We start from the raw sequence: 20,000 nt of genomic DNA, 5'->3' as shown, positions 1-20,000 counted from the left end.
AGCGAAAACACCTAAAGCTCCAAGAGGCTCCGGCAGGGGGTGGCAGCTGCCCCTGCTGCATTCTTTCGCCACAACTTTCCGTCTTTCTTCCGTTGCCCTGCTCGCTTAGCCAGCGGGGTGGCGTCATTTGAAGGCTAAAACAATGCGAAGCGCACATATACAGATATACATACACAGCCACCCTTCTACCCACAATCTCTATCCCCCCATCATCTGCGGGTGTCTTACACATGTCAAACCAGACTGGATTTGAAACAGGAAATGCAGATATCCCGTGTATTCACTGGGCCTCTGACTCATCTGCACTTTGTATCAGATTGCTTAGGTCAGCTTTATTGATTTTTTCCCAACAAACTCCACCATATTGATCAGATATCAACACAGCTCAATGATTAGATTATCATCAGCTTTTATATTTACTGCTTCTTTGATCTGTCTACATCTTTTCACTATGGTTTCTAATCAATTATATTCCATATCCGCGTGTACAACCTACCACACATTAATCAGTCTTTTCCTATTTTTATATATCATTCCCATCACACACACACACACACACACACACACCTATATTCATTTATAAATAGTCATTTTATACCAACATACAATTACCATACAAATGTGTGGTGTATGTATGCATGCATGTGTGTGTGTGTGTGTGTGAATGACGGGGCATCAGCATGGCCGCAGCTCTGAGCAGAAAAAAGAAGATATATATATATATGCAATAAAGGGTGGAATATAATTAATTTAATAAAATTAATCAATTTCACCTAGTAGATTTATCAGTATGGAAAAGACCATATTTGGTAAGGGTTATAATAATTATAATTAAGGGTTAATTGCAACAAGTTGCTCAAAACCACATACCGAAAATATTAGAAATAGCAGCCAAAATTGACCACTATTTCCTCTACTAATAAAAAGTCTCCACAAACAAAGAGAATTCGTAACCTGTATATGGCAAAAAAGGAAGAAAATAACGAAATCCCAGCTTTTTATTAGTAGAGGAAATAGCGGTCAATTTTGGCTGCTATTTCTAATATTTTCGGTACGTGGTTTTGAGCAACTTGTTGCAATTAACCCTTAATTATAATTTTATATATATATATATATGAGAGAGAGAGCAACAAGCAAATGGAGGGGATCAATAGGTGGTTCATCAACTTTTAGACATTATATTATGTCAACTTATTTATTTACGAAAATGACTATTTCAAGAATATACATACATGTGTAACATATTATGCTTTACATATACATATATTAATATATAAATATACCAGTAACCATTACAATATAACACACAGGAATATAAATTGGGAATATATATATGAGTGGCTGTGTGGTAAGTAGCTTGCTAACTAACCATATTGTTCCGGGTTCAGTCCCACTGCATGGCATCTTGGGCGAGTGTCTTCTACTATAGCCCCGGGTAAACCAATGCCTTGTGAGTGGATTTGGTAGACGGAAACTGAAAGAAGCCTGTCGTATATAAGTATATATATATATATATATATATATATGTGTGTGTCTGTGTTTGTCTCCCTAGCATTGCTTGACAACCGATGCTGGTGTGTTTACGTCCCCGTCACTTAGCGGTTCGGCAAAAGAGACCGATAGAATAAGTACTGGGCTTACAAAGAATAAGTCCCGGAGTCGATATGCTCGACTAAAGGCGGTGCTCCAGCATGGCCGCAGTCAAATGACTGAAACAAGTAAAAGAGCATATATATATATAGTCGCCATGATAGATTGTTAGCCACTACACACATTTATTTTCTCTCCTTGTTTTTTCTGTGTCCCTTTCTGTAGAAGAGCGTAGGCTCAAAATGTAAAAGACTTTTTCTATTCCTGAGCGTTATACTAATACATCTGTTTGTTTTCTACACCACCTGTCTTCGGATTCTGTTTTTTTCGTAAACTCTCCCTATATATATATATATATATATATATATATATATATATATATATATATATATATATATATATATATATATATATATATATATATATATCACTGTGACCGACCAGGCCATCAGATGTTGTTACACATCGCTGGTCACAATGCGCTTCGCATTGTTTTAGCCTTCAAATGACGCCACCCCGCTGGCTAAGCGAGCAGGCCAACAGAAGAAAGAGTGAGAGAAAGTTGTGGCGAAAGAGTACAGTAGGGGTCGCCACCACCCCCTGCCGGAGCCTCGTGGAGCTTTAGGTGTTTTCGCTCAATAAACACTCACAACGCCCGGTCTGGGAATCAAAACCGCGATCCTACGACCACGAGTCCGCTACCCTAACCACTAGGCCATTGTGCCTCCACATATATATATATACATACACACACACACGAGGTCTCATCAATAAGCATCCGGACTGTTGCCATAGTAACAAAACAAAAGCACGCAGAATGACGCTGCTCGGCAAAGATTGACTTTGAGCTTTGCTGTGCATTCACACTAAGTTTTAACGTTTTTAGCTCTCTTCCACTGTTTACAGCAGTGCTTGGAAGGAAGGTGTGTAGCATGTGATCGTCGCATTGACCATCACCGAGAAAGCTGTCATGGCGATACCTGCTCAGAGGCCTACACAAAGTTGCGGAGAGTGTATGAGCCACACACAAGAGCACAAGTAGTCTAGGGGTTTTCAAGATGGCCCCAAAAATGTCAATATTGATGAACGTTCTGGGAGACCCACAACCAGCAGAACTGAGGAAAACATCACAGATGTGTGTGCCACTGTGACAGGAAATCGTCAAATCACCATCTGTGGATTATCAGAGGATGTGAAGATTAATTATTGTTCAGTCCATTATCACTCATTTGCAATTTTTATATTTACTCATTTCCTCGAATTCAGGAGTGTTTATGAGTGATAACTGTGGTTTTTGAGTCATTTTTGACACTTATTTCTAGCAATGCTGGTACTATCTAGTAGCCTGATTATAAAATAAATATATTTTTTTTTATTGATATTTAGAAGAAATAACAAAGTGATTCAAGAGTTTCCTGGATTGGCACCTATCAGCTTTGGTAAGTGCCAATCCCAACTCTCAGACCTTGAATCACTCTGGGACTTCTGCTAAACGGAAGCACTCCATCGGTTACGACGACGAGGGTTCCGGTTGATCCGATCAACGGAACAGCCTGCTCGTGAAATTAACGTGTAAGTGGCTGAGCACTCCACAGACACGTGTACCCTTAACGTAGTTCTCAGGGATATTCAGTGTGACACAGAGAGTGACAAGGCCGGCCGTTTGAAATACAGGTACAACAGAAACAGGAAGTAAGAGTGAGAGAAAGTTGTGGTGAAAGAGTACAGCAGGGATCACCACCATCCCCTGCCGGAGCCTCGTGGAGCTTTAGGTGTTTTCACTCAATAAACACTCACAACGCCCGGTCTGGGAATCGAAACCGCGAGTCCGCTGCCCTAACCACTGGGCCATTGCACCTCCACTCTGCTAAATATTAAAATGCTAAGAGTAAAAGATGTTTTATATGACACATTCTACCAGTGTCCGTAAGTGGTTAGTGACAAGAAATTATTTTTTAAATCTGTTGGTCAAAAGGTAAAGATCCAAAATGAGTAACCCCTGCAACAGATGTCCTGTTCAGGGAGGATTTTATAAATGCCAGAGAAAGTGGGAAACCAGCCCTGTACTCTTTAAGGGGTCATGTAAACAAACCTTATTGTTGTACTGGTCATTAGCAGAGTCTACCAGAGTGTGTGTGGTGGGGATAGAGACAGGCATGCAGTGAGGGGTGAGACAAAAATAACACAAGGTCTTACCTTGAAGAGATTAAATAAATCCAGTAGCTTTCTCTCAACATGGGGAATCCTTAAGGAACAACCCTGGAATAAATGCAAATAAAGAAATACTGAATTGCGTGTTGGTTTGGTACATGAGATAATTGTGTTTTAATTAAGGGTTTGCGCAGGTGACACTGGTCAACCACATTCAACACATTTCAACTTTATATTTATTGGATCATCCCATAAATAATGTGTTTTTTTTTCAATTGCATGAACTGAAAGTTGGAAGGGGATGAGATAAACTACCTGCATCCAAATTGCTATAAAAGCAGGAAGTAATTTTACCTTGTACTTATTCTTAGTGCAAGTTTTGAAGAGTGCAGTTTGATTTTAACAGCTTTCACCCTTTAGTGTTCAGATTATTCTATCAAACATAATGCCTATTGATTCCCATTGATTTGAATTAATCGTGCATTATCTCATATCTTCAAGATCTTGATGGTGTAATTACTTAATGTAGAATAACATTGTAGGGTAGGTGTGAGAGCCTGGATCTGGCCAGTTTGAACATAAAACAGGTAGAATACTTTTGGCCGGATATGGCCGGTTTAAATACTAAAGGGTTAAGTATAAAGCGGTGGTGGATGTCATGGTGGGATCACACTGATATTTAGCATGTTTAACCTTTTAGTGTTCAGATTATTCTATCAAACATAATGCCTATTGATTCCCATTGATTTGAATTAATCGTGCATTATCTCATATCTTCAAGATCTTGATGGTGTAATTACTTAATGTAGAATAACATTGTAGGGTAGGTGTGAGAGCCTGGATCTGGCCAGTTTGAACATAAAACAGGTAGAATACTTTTGGCCGGATATGGCCGGTTTAAATACTAAAGGGTTAAGTATAAAGCGGTGGTGGATGTCATGGTGGGATCACACTGATATTTAGCATGTTTAACCCTTTAGTGTTCAGATTATTCTATCAAACATAATGCCTATTGATTCCCATTGATTTGAATTAATCATGCATTTTCTCATATCTTCAAGATCTTGATGGTGTAATTACTTAATGTAGAATAACATTGTAGGGTAGGTGTGAGAGCATGGATCTGGTTAGTTTGAACATAAAACAGATTAAATATTTTGGCCAGATATGGCTGGTTTAAATACTAAAGGGTTAATGGAAGTGACAAAGGAACATATTCAGCACATTTTGCATTATGAGTTCAACAAAGGCACCAATGTAGCAGAAGGTGCGAGGAATATTAATTCAGTGTTATGGGATTGGACAATAAGCGTAAACCAGTGTCAACGGTGGTTCCAGAAATTCTGAGCTGGAAACTATAGCCTTGAAGACAAACCTCGTCCTGGACAATCTGCAGAGTTCAACAAAGATGTCCTGCAAACGCTGGTAGAACAAAATCCAAACGTTACTGTTGAGGAACTAGAAGAGAAGCTTGGATTTGGTCATTCAACCAGTCATCAACACCTGCATGCCATCAGATAAGTCAGCAAATTGAGTCAAATTGGTTCCTCAAACTTTCTGAGCCTAACTGCATTCGGAGAATGTGTGCTCTTCTTTGCTGTCACATGTCACAAATGAACTGTTTTTGGACTGAACAGTGACTGGTGACAAGAAATGGGTTCTCTATAAAAATGTCAAGCACCAAAGACAGTGAGCAGGGGAAAGGAGAAACACCAGCATCCCAGGGTAAAGAAGGTCTTCACCCACATATGGTGTTGTTATCTGTTTGGTGGGATATGAAAGGTTTAGTCCACTTTGAACTTTTAAACCCAAACCAATCAATAACAAAAGAGATCTACTGCAAGTAGCTTGAGGAAAAACAACCAACTTTGGTTTCAAGACAAAAGGTGTTCTTCCATCAGGATAATGCTCAATCACATACTGCAAGGATGGCTTCCAAAGACTGGAGTAGTTTGAATGGGAAACGATGTCTCACCCACCATATTCCCCAGACATTACCCCATCTGATTATCATTTATTCCGCAGTCTTCAAAATCATTTGGACGGGGAAAATATGAATTCTGTAGACGAGGTCAGAACAATACTGGAGGAGTATATTTCATCGTGGGGACAAGTGAATTTTGGAAGAGGGGGCTTTGCAAGGCTACCAGATAGATGGAAGAGCATTGTAGAAAATGAAGGAGAGTATATTTCAGATTAAACAGGAACATTATCTTAATCTTGAAAAATAAAAGAAGTATAAAAAAAACCGCATTATGGGATGACCCTATACTTATTATAGACACTATCAAATACACACACATACAGAAAGAGATAGTGTGTGTGTGTTCATGCATTGTGCAGTTTTAAATTATTTAATGCATTTAAGCATCATACTAATGAGGGGTGTCTATTTTGATTTTAGCCATGTGTGTGAGTAAGTGTATATAAAAATGCATGAAAGTATGTTGTACAGACATAAATAAAGGTACTTAGTTAGGTAGCTTACCTGTAATTCCCAGAATCTTGCTAGCTGGTCAAGGAAATTCAATCTAATTCTTGATTTTGCCTGAAATTGAAAAATTATAAAAAAATCTATAAAAACCAATACTTGACAGATTGCAGGAATAAACACAAAAAAAAAACATATTTATACAGTAATGCCTTGATATAGGTGCGGGAGTGGCTGTGTGGTAAGTAGCTTGTTTACCAACCATATGGTTCCGGGTTCAGTCCCACTGCGTGGCATCTTGGGCAAGTGTCTTCTACTATAGCCTCGGGCCGACCAAAGCCTTGTGAGTGGATTTGGTAGACGGAAACTGAAAGAAGCCTGTCATATATATATATATATATATGCGTGTGTGTATTTGTGTGTCTGTGTTTGTCCCCCTAGCATTGCTTGACAACCGATGCTGGTGTGTTTACGTCCCCGTCACTTAGCGGTTCGGCAAAAGAGACCGATAGAATAAGTACTTGGCTTACAAAAGAATAAGTCCCAGGGTCGAGTTGCTCGATTAAAAAGGCGGTGCTCCAGCATGGCCGCAGTCAAATGACTGAAACCAGTAAAAGAGTAAAAGAGTATATAAGAGTTAAACTGCTTGTAAAGTGAAAACTCATAAAGCAGAGCAATAATTTCCCATAGTAGCAATGTTATAAATCATAATTCATTCCCATAAAATTATTTTACCTATGAAATATTTATAAAACTTGTAAATAAATGGCAATAAAACAACAGTAGAATGTCAAGAATATTTCAGATAAAGTCAAAAGAATGTCAGGACCATTTGTAGCAAGGTGCAAAGAGCACCATATGAGTGTGATCATTGACAGAGTGGCTAACTGGCTTCCGTGCCAGTGGCACTTAAAGGCACCATTCGAGCGTGATCATTACCAATGTCGCATTATTGGCACTCGAACCCCGTGCTAGTAGGGTATTAAGAGCACCATCCAAGCGTGATCGTTGCCAGAGCGGCTATCTGGCCTCCGTGCCGGTGGCACGTAAAAGACACCATTCGTGCAGGATTGTTACCAGCGTCACTTTACTGGCACCCACGCCGGTGGCATGTGTAAAAGATTCAAGCGAGGCCGTTGCCAGTGCTGCCTGCGACGGACCAGCGTCCCATCCAGGTGGGGAACCTATATGCCAAGGAAACCGGGAAACTGGCCCTTATGAGCCAGGCATGGCTCGAGAAGGAACAAACAAACAAACAAACAAACAAAACAAAACAGTGCCGCCTGTCTAGCCCCCGATCCGGTGGCACGTAAAAGCACCGACTACACTCTCGGAGTGGTTGGCGTTAGGAAGGGCATCCAGCTGTAGAAACTCTGCCAGATTAAGATTGGAGCCTGGTGCAGCCATCTGGTTTGCCAGCCCTCAGTCATACGTCCAACCCATGCTAGCATGGAAAGCGGACGTTAAATGATGATGATGATGAATGTTAGGATCATGTTGGGGTGTGCACAAGGGTGTAGGAATAGTGTTACCCAAATGAATATGTTCAGGCAGGACGTAAATGTAGGGACACTATTAAACTAACAAAGTAATCCTATACAAACGACCAACACGGTCGACCTGACAGTTCTTTATTTTATGGAAATGCTTTACTCCACTTCTGGTCACATGGGGGTGATCAGGATCCTTCTACAAGCACTCGCAGATGGACTTTTTACTCTTTTACAGTCTTCAGGCATTTGACTGCGGCCATGTTGGAGCACTGCCTTTAGTCAAAGAAATCAGGCCCAGGACTTATTCTTTGTAAGTCTAGTACTTAATTTACCAGTCTCTTTTGCTGAATTGCTAAGTTTCGGGGATATAAACACACCAACACTGGTTGTCAAGCGATGCTAGGGGTGACAAACACAGACACATGGTATATATACACGATGGACATATTTCAGTTTCTGTCTACCAAATCCATTCACAAGGTTTTGGTCGGCCCGAGGCCATAGAAGAAAACGCTTGGCTAAGATGGCATGGGACTGAACTCAGAACCACGTGGTTGGGAAGCAAGCTTCTTACCACACAGCAACGCCTGAGAGATCTCTTTTAAAAAAACAAGTCTAGAGTTGTTTGCTTATAAATTTCTCAGTAACATGCAGAAACTTTTGTTATGGTAGAAGAAACTTTTGCACTTTGCTCAAAATTTAAATCTCGCACTTGAAAAATGAAACGCGTAAATCCAGGTTCTTGTAAAGTGAGGTATTACTCTCTCTCCCTCTCATATATATACATATATATATATATATATATATATATATGTATATATATACATACATACATATACATACATATATATATAAAATTTACATCTAATGTAGGATAAACTTTTCGAACAAATTTTATCAATAGCCAGCATATTAAAAAATACCTTTAATGGTTAAATTTATAAACAACTTATAAACAAGGGCAAAAGAAAAATTCTAATACCAAATATGCCGAAAATAGACTTAAATCGTAAATAACCATATAATTCATCACTACAAGAAAGCGTTTCGAAGCAAGCCGAGAGAAATTTCGGCTTGCTCTTGTTTATAAGTTGTGTGTGTGTGTGTGTGTATATATATATATATATATATCCGGGCGTTGTGAGTGTTTATTGAGTGAAAACACCTAAAGCTCCATGAGGCTCCGGCAGGGATGGTGGTGATCCCTGCTGTACTCTTTCACCACAACTTTCTCTCACTCTTACTTCCTGTTTCTGTTGTACCTGTATTTCAAGGGGCCGGCCTTGTCACTCTCTGTGTCACGCTGAATATCCCCGAGAACTACGTTAAGGGTACACGTGTCTGTGGAGTGCTCAGCCACTTACACGTTAATTTCACGAGCAGGCTGTTCCGTTGATCGGATCAACCGGAACCCTCATCGTCGTAACCGATGGAGTGCTCCTGCAGGGGATGGTGGTGATCCCTGCTGTACTCTTTCACCACAACTTTCTCTCACTCTTACTTCCTGTTTCTGTTGTACCTGTATTTCAAACGGCCGGCCTTGTCACTCTCTGTGTCACGCTGAATATCCCCGGGAACTACGTTAAGGGTACACGTGTCTGTGGAGTGCTCAGCCACTTACACGTTAATTTCACGAGCAGGCTGTTCCGTTGATTCGGTTCAACCGGAACCCTCGTCGTCGTAACCGACGGAGTGCTTCCATATATATATATATATAAGTCTGTATGGAAAGAGGTTGTTTTTTCCTAGGGATAAATCTTATCCAAGCATACACCAGTTTAGCTCTATATCGATTAACGATATTGGGAATTCTACATGTGTCTATGTACTCGTGTCCATTATTGCTTCTTCCTCAGTATTAGTACCTTATACACCTGAAATTCCAGTTGTTGTTATAGGGGTTTCCATCGTTTTCAATATACTCCTTTACTCTTTTTACTTATTTCAGTCATTTGACTGCAGCCATGCTGGAGCACCGCCTTTAGTCGAGCAAACTGACCCCAGGACTTATTCTTTATAAGCCTAGTATTTATTCCGTGATGCTATGATGGACCGTGAAGTCTGGCGTAGCATGGTAAATTCCATTGTCTCGACCACGGTCGACCAATGATGATGGTGATTTATTCTATCGGTCTCTTTTGCCGAACTGCTAAGTTACGGGGAGATAAACACTCCAGCATCGGTTGTCAAGCAATGTTGGCGGGGACGAACACAGACACATACATATATACACATACATATATACGACGGGCTTCTTTCAGTTTCTGTCTACTAAATCCACTCACAAGGCTCTGGTTGGACCGAGGTCATAGTAGAAGACACTTGCCCAAGGTGCCATGCAGTGGGACTGAACCCGGAACAAGGTGTTTGGTAAGCAAGCTTCTTACCACACAGCCACTTGAAAAAATTTGAACAATATACAGAAAATGGAGAATACATACATACATAAAAATATATATATATATATATATATACACACACAAAATGAAACAAGAGCATAACAGACAACAATAAAAACATGTGGACAGATGAACAATACAAGGATGGACAGGAAAACCATGACAGAACATTCGTGGCTTTCTATTCGTCAGTCAAGCCTCCAACTATCACTACAGTTTCAGCCTATTACACTTATATAATGGATGAAAGAAACAGAAGATAAATTTAGCACTAATCTTTGTTCAGATGTTTACAAATCAGTTATGATAAGCTACGACACAAGACAACATCAGCTACAATACGTGGACTATTTGTCAATGTATTTGTAAATCTATCTCTTTATCTAATTTATTTTACTCAGAAGATGCATGTTTGCTTGTTAAAATAATGTAGGGACAGTCCTTATTCACCTACTAATCATATTAATAGTTTGTAATACCTATTGTTAGCAATAAACTATTACCATAGAAGTTAATAAAATGTTTAATGGCTTAATTAGACCTAACTGATTCTAAAAGTTATATATTGACATAGGATTGGGGATAGGAATGGGATTGAAGCTAAAACGGGAGCTGAACAGGGAACAGGATAGGACAGGAGACAGTGTAATGAGAACAGAGAACTGGGAATAAACCCCAGCTTTTCCGGGTATTACCAAGTAATTCAGCTAGTATATAAGCCTATATATTATAACTGGTTTATATTAACCCTTTCGTTACTGTATTTATTTTGAGATGCTCTGTGTTTCTTTCAATTACTTTAAATATAACAAAGAATTTTGTAAAATAACTTAGTTATCATTAAGCTAGTGTTAGGAACGTAAATTGTGACTAAGGTTTGGTGGAAGATTTTAATTCAAATCTTACAAGACATTTGTACTCAGGGCCAGAACAGGTTTCAGTCAGGTTGGTATCAAAAGGGTAAATTTGCAGATTTTGTAACACTTGTTAGAAATAGCAGCCAAATCTTGTGCAAATTGAAGGCACATTTGACTGACTGTCTTTAAACCCTTTTGTTACCATATTTCTGTTGAGATGCTCTGTGTTTTCTTCAATTAATTTTAAATATAACAAAGAATTTAGTAAAATAACTTAGTTATCATTAAGCTAGTGTTAGGAACGTAAATTGTGACTAAGGTTTGGTGGAAGATTTTAATTCAGAACTTATGAAAACAAGACATTTTACCACAGAGCCAGAGCCGGTTAAAGAATAAAGATACTATGAGTCGGAGTCAGTAAAGTTTTACAGACTCCAGCTCCGACTCCAAAGCCCTGCTTGCCACCGTGTGATTGTTGTAAATGCAAGCCAAAGTCCGACAAACAGTCTCCCATTTCCAACATCCACAAACAGGACCACCAATGGCAGATCTGTCTTAAACCCAATAACACTTATGCATACATATAACTACTTTCCTATTATCAACAGCCAATTGTTTTTTATCCACAAAAGGGGTTAGCTGTTGTTATGCCTGCCTATTTCTTTACTGCCTACAAGGGGCCACACACAGAGGGGACAAACAAGGACAGACAAACGGATTAAGTCGATCACATCGACCCCAGTGCATAACTGGTACTTAATTTATCGACCCCGAAAGGATGAAGGGCAAAGTCGACCTCAGCGGAATTTGAACTCAGAACGTAACGACAGACGAAATACCTATTTCTTTATTACCCACAAGGGGCCACACACAGAGGGGACAAACAAGGACAGACAAACGGATTAAGTCGATCACATCGACCCCAGTGCATAACTGGTACTTGATTGGATGAAAGGTAAAGTCAACCTCGGCGGAATTTGAACTCAGAACGTAACGACAGACGAAATACCTATTCCTATTTCTTTGCTACCCACAAGGGGCGAAACACAAAAAAGGACAGACAAACGGATAAAGTCGATTACATCGACCCAAGTGCATAACTGGTACTCAATTTATCGACCCCGAAAGGATGAAAGGCAAAGTCGACCTCGGCGGAATTTGAACTCAGTACGTAGCGGCAGACGAAATAGCTATTCCTATTTCTTTGCTACCCACAAGGGGCTACACACAGAGGGGAAAAAACAAGGACAGACAAACGGATTAAGTCGATTGCATCGACCCCAGTGCATAAATGGTACTTAATTTATCGACCCCGAAAGGATGAAAGGCAAAGTCGACCTCGGCGGAATTTGAACTCAGTACGTAGCGGCAGACGAAATACCGCTAAGCATTTCACCCGGCGTGCTAACAACTCTGTCAGTTCACCACCTTAATCAACCTTAATTATATATATTTATGCGTTAAGACAGGTGAAATACTGCTAAGCATTTCGCTCGGCCGCTGCCTTTAGCCTACCAAATCCACTCACAAGGCTTTGGACAGCCTGGGCCTAAAGTACCACGCACTTAGCCAAAGTGTTACACACTGGTGGAAGTAAACAGAAATCAATGAGATCGGGAAATTCTTAAAGACATAGCCACACACACACACACAGTATTAATAAAATACAAAAAACACATTATTCATGCTTTACAGAGCCATACACATGTTTTGGCAAATCACTGCAAAGATTACGCAATTCTGGGCTGAGGCTATGTAATAATAATCAATGTTGGTTAAATGCAAAACTAGCAAAATGGAAACTGAATTTCTGTGATTTAACTTTGACCCCCAAATCAATCCTGATCAAGCAGACGTATAATCAAACATGTCCCACCTGTGACCAACATATCTTTTATTCAGGCCTAGTGTATCTAGGAATACATGATCTAATGTATGGTAGTTAATATTAGTTGCTGCTGTTGTTTAACCCCGAGGCAGGACTTATCCAGCAAACTTATAATGAAAGATATTCCGGCAGTGACCATCCCATCCTTTATCCTAAGTGTATCTTGGCCTACATTATCTAATGTACTGTAGTTAGTATTAGTGGCTAATGTTGTTGCTTGATCCAGACAGGCCTATAAGCCAAGCTGTTCCAGCTGTGACCATCCCATCTTTTATTAAAACACAGTGTACTTAATATGCAGTATAGTATTGGTAGTTATAGCTGTTTAGTACTAGGTTAGTCCTGACCGCAGCAGCTGTGACCATCCCATCCTTTATACAGAAGTAGTGTGTCTAAGACACGGGAAACCAATTGAAAAAGCTCCAGCTGTGACCATCCCATCTTTCATACACTGACAAACACAGTATAGCAGTCCGGGTGTATTAGTTGCTAGGGAAGTTGTTTGCACCCGGATCTGTGAGCACAGAAAATCTGAATAAAACACAGGACGACCACAGATTAAACACACACATTCAATCCTTACAGTTAAGCTGGTCTATATACAACAACAACAACAATAACAATTGGTGTCTTCTCTAAGTATTCTCTTAAACACTTTTATATGGCCAGGCCTTCGAGTACAACATGCTTTGTCTGAAAGAGGCAAGACAAACACACACTTGTGCGTGGAACAATGGCTCCTGCAACCGTACCAAAGTGAAGCTGTCTTTTGAAAATCGGCTGCGACCTCAGCTCTGTTTGCACATACTTTGAATGTCAATAGTTTTCACTATAAACAACCTCAATTCCTCAACTACACACAAGGATATTTTGATATTTTACACACATACATGCGTGAGAAGACCCCGGCAGGACAAGTGAGACCATAACCCGTGGCTTCCACCTGGGATGTAGCCAGTCCACTTATGCATACCTTTCCTTCTTGGGACACAAAACTCTACTTGTGAAAACCTTTTGAGGCAAGTGAGAATCAAAATCAAAATCGATCAACAATGGAAAATGTAGATGTGAGACCAGTGCCGGTGGCACATAAAAAGCACCCACTACACTCACGGAGTGGTTGGCGTTAGGAAGGGCATGCAGCCGTAGAAACACTGCCAGATCAGACTGGGCCTGGTGCAGCCTTCTGGCTTCCCAGACCCCAGTTGAACCGTCCAACCCCTGCCAGCATGGAAAGCGGACAGTAAACGATGATGATGATGATGGTGGTGATGCAGATGGTGATGATGATGGTAGTGGTGGTGGTGGTGGTGGTGATGGTGAGGATGGTGATGATACACACACAGATACACTTGCATGCACGTATAAAAATAGGACTGTGCATTTACTCTTTTACTTGTTTCAGTCATTTGACTGTGTCATGCTGGAGCACTGCCTTTAGTCGAACAAGTCAACCCCAGGGCTTATTCTTTGTAAGCCTAGTAATTATTTTGCCAAACTGCTAAGTTACGGGGGTGTAAACACACCAACATCAGTGTCAAGCAATGGTGGGGGAGACAAACACAGACACACAAATGCATACATCATCATCATCATTGTTTAACGTCCATTTTCCATGCTGGCATGGGTTGGACGGTTTCACAGACTTCTGGAAAGCCAGCAGCTGCACCTGGCTCCAATCTGGTCAGGCAATGTTTCTACAATTGGATGCTCTTCCTAACACCAACCACTCCAATAGTGTAGTGGGAGCTTTTTACGTGCCACCAGTACAGGAGCCAGTCAGGTGGCCCTGGAATCAATCGCATTCAGATAGTGTTTTTTACGTGCCATCGGCATGGGAGCCAGTTAGGGGGCACTGACGAGCTTCTTATGGTTCCCACCTACCAAATCCATTCACAAGGCTTTGGTTGGCCAGAGACTATAGTAGAAGACACTTGCCCAAGGTGCCAAACAATGGGACTGAACCCAGAACCATTTGGTTTATATGCCATGTTTATTTGTGTATAATGCACCTTTTCTTGCTAGGTCTTTAAACCTAAATATTAGGGGTGTGTACAGAGCTATAAAATGTAAATATATCACTGCCATTTTAAGGTCCTCTTTTCTATGCTGGAATGGGTTGGGCAGAATTTAAGGAAAGTTTCCAACAGCTGGATGCCCTTCCTGTCACCAACCTTCACTGGTTTTCATGTAGGGGAATATTTCCCCCATGGCCAGACATGTTTTCACAGAAGATTGGAAATTAATAATACCACTTGTTTGACAATGATGCTCATTTACAACTGCCGTGTGAGGTCTAGACAAGGAGACAGTAACACACACACACACACACACACCATACCTCCTGGTTTTTTAGATCTATATGCTCTCATAAAATAACTTCATATATTGTATCTCCTACATTTCAGCTGCATAAAACTCTACATTATACTCTTCCATATTGGATTACTGTATGGTCTGATAGCCAGGTCCACTGGAGGAGCTTTTTGTGATCGCCACAGGGTTCTGTAAATCCATATAATGCACTGCATATTCAAACACACACACAATGGGCATTTTTGACATCCACTCACAAGGTTGGTCTGCAGCTAAAATAAAATGCATTTGCCTGGAACCAAAGCCATGGGACTGGAAAACAAACTTCTTAGGTATAAACATTTCCAATTCGACAGAGTCTAATTTGAAAACAACAAAATCAGATTTAACCCTTTAGTGTTTGCATTATTCTACCAAAATTAATGCTTCTTCATCCACATTTTTTTTTAACTAATTGTGCATTACCTTGTAGCTATGAGAATTTGATGAGGTAACCGTTAATTTTTAAAATGATATTGTAGGGTTGGTGTGAGAGACCAGATCTGGCCAGTTTGAACATAATTCAAGCAGAATACTTTTGGCCGGATATGGCCGGTTTAAATGCTAAAGGGTTAAAGAGTTAAATACAAAATCAAATACAAGCAGCCTAGTAGAAGCAGTTTTGTCCCCTAACAAAATGTTGATAAATTTTGGATCAGGATTTTTTTGCCTATTATTTAAACTTTACCCTATAAACAATTTTTTTTTTTTTAATGACAAATTTTCCAAATTTTTTTCTACAATCTAAATTTTTATTTCATTAATCCTCCCTGTTACATTCAATTTAATACCCCAGTAATTCTTTAATCCCCACCCCACCGCAAAGGAAGAGCTTTTTATAACCATTTGTTAACCCTTTTAATACCAACATACCAAAGACTATCCCCAGTTTAATGATACAAACTCCCCGTTTTGACCCTTTGGCATTTACACTGACTCTATCCAGCCAGAATATACTCTTTCTTTTCTATGTGCAGGCAAAATCTGGCCTCTCCCACCTACGTTGTTACAAATGTCAGTCTAAAAGTAAACAATCATACTGAAATCTCAAAGCTACGACATAATGCAGGATTAATTCAAAACATTTTGCAGAAATAAGCATTACAATTGGCAGAGAAACCTGAATGCTAAAGAGTTAAAGTATGACGGGGTGCTTGAAAAGGTCCTGCCCTTAACCCTTTAGTGTTCACATTATTCTGCCAAAATTAATGCTTTTTTATCCACATTGTTTTGAACTAATTGTGCATTATCTTGTAGCTATGAGATTTTGATGAGGTAACTGTTAATTTTTAAAATGATATTGTAGGGTTGGTGTGAGAGACCAGATCTGGCTAGTTTGAACATAAAACAGGCAGAATACTTTTGGCCGGATATGGCCAGTTTAAATACTAAAGGGTTAAGGGTATTGTAGAAAGCCTGATTGGAGACCCAACCGTCTGATTTTTTTTACAGGGCTTAGAAAAACCGAAGGACTGCTGCAATAAGTGTGTGAATCTGGGAGGGGAATATGTTAAATAAAATCATTTCAATGTTCAAAGATAGGCTTAGGGTCGACAAGTGTGTGCTCAAGTCACTTGCAAAAATTTTCACAATCCACGCTAACGCATGCCCCACTCCGATTTTCCCCACACCCCACCGGTGGAGCATATGCCCCACGTTGGGAAACACTGAACTAAAGGGAAGAGGTTATATCTAAAACTTTGGTGGCCAGAACTAGAGAGGCAATGTTTGCAAAATCCATGTAGATCACATGTAGTCAAAAGATAGTGGTTTCTCTGCTGCTAGCAGCCAACAATCGTAAGTCCAGCAGTTTAATCAAGCAATACTAGAGGAAGAGAAGAGGGTTGAAAAGGGACAACCGAACAAAGTACATTGGATGTGGTGAATGGATGGACGACAGAAGAACTATTTCCTCATCATGTGACAGACGAAAGCAGCATTATAGAAAACAGATGGGGAAGAAGAAAAGAACAATGGAGAGGTGAGGGGAAAGAAAGAGAGATAGAATTACAACAACAACAACAACAACACTGTGAGAATGGCAAAAGAGCAAATGTAAAAGGCAGCTGATAATGGTGAATGGTTTTATAAACACTGCATATATACAAACACAGTGCACAGAGAGAGAGAGAGAGAGGCAGGCAATAAGTGTGCAGCCAAAAGAACAATAAACATGAGCGCTCAAGTGTAACAGAGATGCAGTTTAACGGTCAATGAAACTGACTGATACTACTAAGGGACTCATAGACATGCAGCAACATGTAGCAGTCCAAAGATAAAGCATGTGACAGAATACATCATCATCATCATAGTCGTTCGACATCCGCTTTCCATGCTGGCATGGGTTGGACGATTTTGACTGAGGGCAGGCAAACCAGATGGCTGCACCAGGCTCCAGTCCTTGATCTGGCAGAGTTTCTACAGCTGGATGCCCTTCCTGACGTCAACCACTCCGAGAGTGTAGTGGGTGCTTTTTACGTGCCACTGGCACAGGTGCCAGTCAGGCGGTACTGGCAATGACCTCGCTCGAATCTTTTTACACATGCCACTGGCACAGGTGCCAGTAAGGCGACGTTGGTAACGATCACACTCGAATGGTGCCCTTTTATGTGCCACCGGAAGCCAGTTGGCTGCTCTGGCAACGATCACGCTCGGATGGTGCTCTTGATACCTACAAAACTAATGATAATGGTGGGGTCTTGCATGAAATATATATATATATATATATAAAAACATTATGTAATTAGGGTTCAGCAAAAAAATTTGCTTTACCACAGACCAAACTTTTAGAAATAGCAGCCAAAGAATTTAGCTATTTCGTCTACTATAAGAAGAGTCTCCCAGACAATGTATACTATATATATATATATATATATATATATTGTGACTCCTTTCGGTCATGACTGACCATGGGATTGTACCTAGAAAGTTACCCTCCAAGGCACAAGCCTGGGCAAGGTTGTTTATGGAAGACCAGCAGTCGCCCATGCACACCAGCCTCTCCCCTCCACGCCACTGATTTTATCCAAGGGAAAGGCAAAGGGGCTGATACAGCTTGGCACAAGTGATGCCGCAGCTTTTATTAACGAGCAAGTGGCTGAGTACTCCACAGACACGTGTACCCTTAACATAGTTCTCGGGGAGAGTCAATGAGATATAGAATGAGCCAAGGCTGGCCCTTTGAAATACAGGTACAACAGAAACAGGAAGAAAGGGTGAAAGAGTACAGCAGGGTTCACCACCATCCCCTGCCAGAGCCTCGTGGAGCTTTAAGAACCGAAACCGCGATCCTACAATCGCGAGTCTGCTGCTCTAACCACTGGGCCATTGCGCCTCCACTATATACATATATATATATATGAGGAGGTGCAGAAAAGTTCCTGGCTTTAACCCCTTACCCAACAATTATTTTGAAAATAAATGTATTTTTTCAGACATTTTTTAATTGTTTTATTTTACTATGTTTTGAATGGTGAGGACGGTTTACGTAATGGATATATTACACAAACATGAAACGTACATATTAAATGCTTTCCAAATCTCACTCTTGGTTTGCCTTCCTTATTACAGCTATACACTTACACGTCCATCTCTACAGTTTCTCTGATCCCTCACAACACAGGGATCAAATCACAACACCTGCCCGAGGTGTTGCTTAGCATGAACAACCCCAGAGCAATATGGTCGACACACCAAACTTCTTGGCACAAGGTCATGTCTATTAGCTTTACATAGGGGAGTTCAAATCTTACTCGGGTCGACTTCTTTTTCCCCCGGGGTTGTTCAAAGTACCAGTCACCTATTGGTGTCGATGTTATGTACAATAACTGTCCCCTAGTGTGCTTGTAAGTGTTATTAAACCACATATACACACTATTTGTAAATGACAGTATACACACACTCCTTGCTCTACAGAAACTAAACACACACACACACACACATTATCATTTGCAAACATCCAATTGTATGCACACAAATACTCAAATGAGATAAGAGTGTGGAGTGTGAGAGAGCAAGGGGGGGGAGCATAGTCCCATCTGTTGCATAGAATATATAACGTGTCCAACACACAATACATATATATACAAATTGTAAACCCATAATGTATACACAGATAGACATGAAGGGAAACCATCAACCATGACAGATTATTCCTACCATCACACACACACACACACACACACAACTATACCACTCCACTGCATGTGGTAGATAAGGGAGGCCTCTACATGGTCATATCACCGGCTGAAATAACAACCAAATCTCTCACTCATTTCAAGCTCTGGATGACAGCAGGGTATCGAGCAACAACCACAATAAGTATCACCACTGGCTTTACTAGTCTAACAACTACTCCTACTCCTACTCCTACTACCACCACCACCACCACCACCACCACCACCACCACCACCAATTTCGTGCCAACAAATGAACTGCTATGGTGACAGCTCAATTTGCATGAAATAACAGCTAAATTCCCATCCAGCCATTCGAAAAAGGGGAGGACATATCTGGATGCTGTAAATCCTTGATATACAAAGACATACATAAGTATGGAACCCCTGTGGTTGGGTGGGGGCACTCAAACTGTCAGAAACAACAGCCAAATTCCTCCCAAATAACACCATCCTGAGTCTTCAATAAAAAAAGGATACGTTAGATAATGTACTCCTTGATACACTTATTCCTAAGAAAATATGATGACCGTATCTGTTATTATGAAGGCAGTGACCTGTCCATTTAGTCGAATCAAGGAACGTAAAAAAAAATCAGAGAAAACGAACAAAACAAAACAAAAAAAAAACTTCCAATAAATTATTGATTTGAATTTATTTT

General features: G+C 40.3%; 1 protein-coding gene across 1 annotated transcript in view; it reads right to left on the bottom strand.

Annotated features, from left to right (window-relative positions):
• Positions 1 to 20,000, bottom strand: part of LOC115225095 (lysine-specific demethylase 5A-like) — a 139,116-nt gene that overhangs the window by 68,509 nt on the left and 50,607 nt on the right. Inside the window, 2 exon segments of the mRNA XM_029796019.2 lie at positions 3,787 to 3,849; positions 6,230 to 6,289. Of these exon segments, the coding sequence (XP_029651879.2) occupies positions 3,787 to 3,849; positions 6,230 to 6,289 (123 nt within the window).

This window comes from Octopus sinensis, linkage group LG27 (genome assembly GCF_006345805.1).
Source record: "Octopus sinensis linkage group LG27, ASM634580v1, whole genome shotgun sequence".
In the NCBI taxonomy this organism is placed as follows: domain Eukaryota; kingdom Metazoa; phylum Mollusca; class Cephalopoda; order Octopoda; family Octopodidae; genus Octopus; species Octopus sinensis.
Note: the sequence above shows the minus strand (reverse complement) of the source record. Positions and strands in the feature narration are given on the sequence as shown.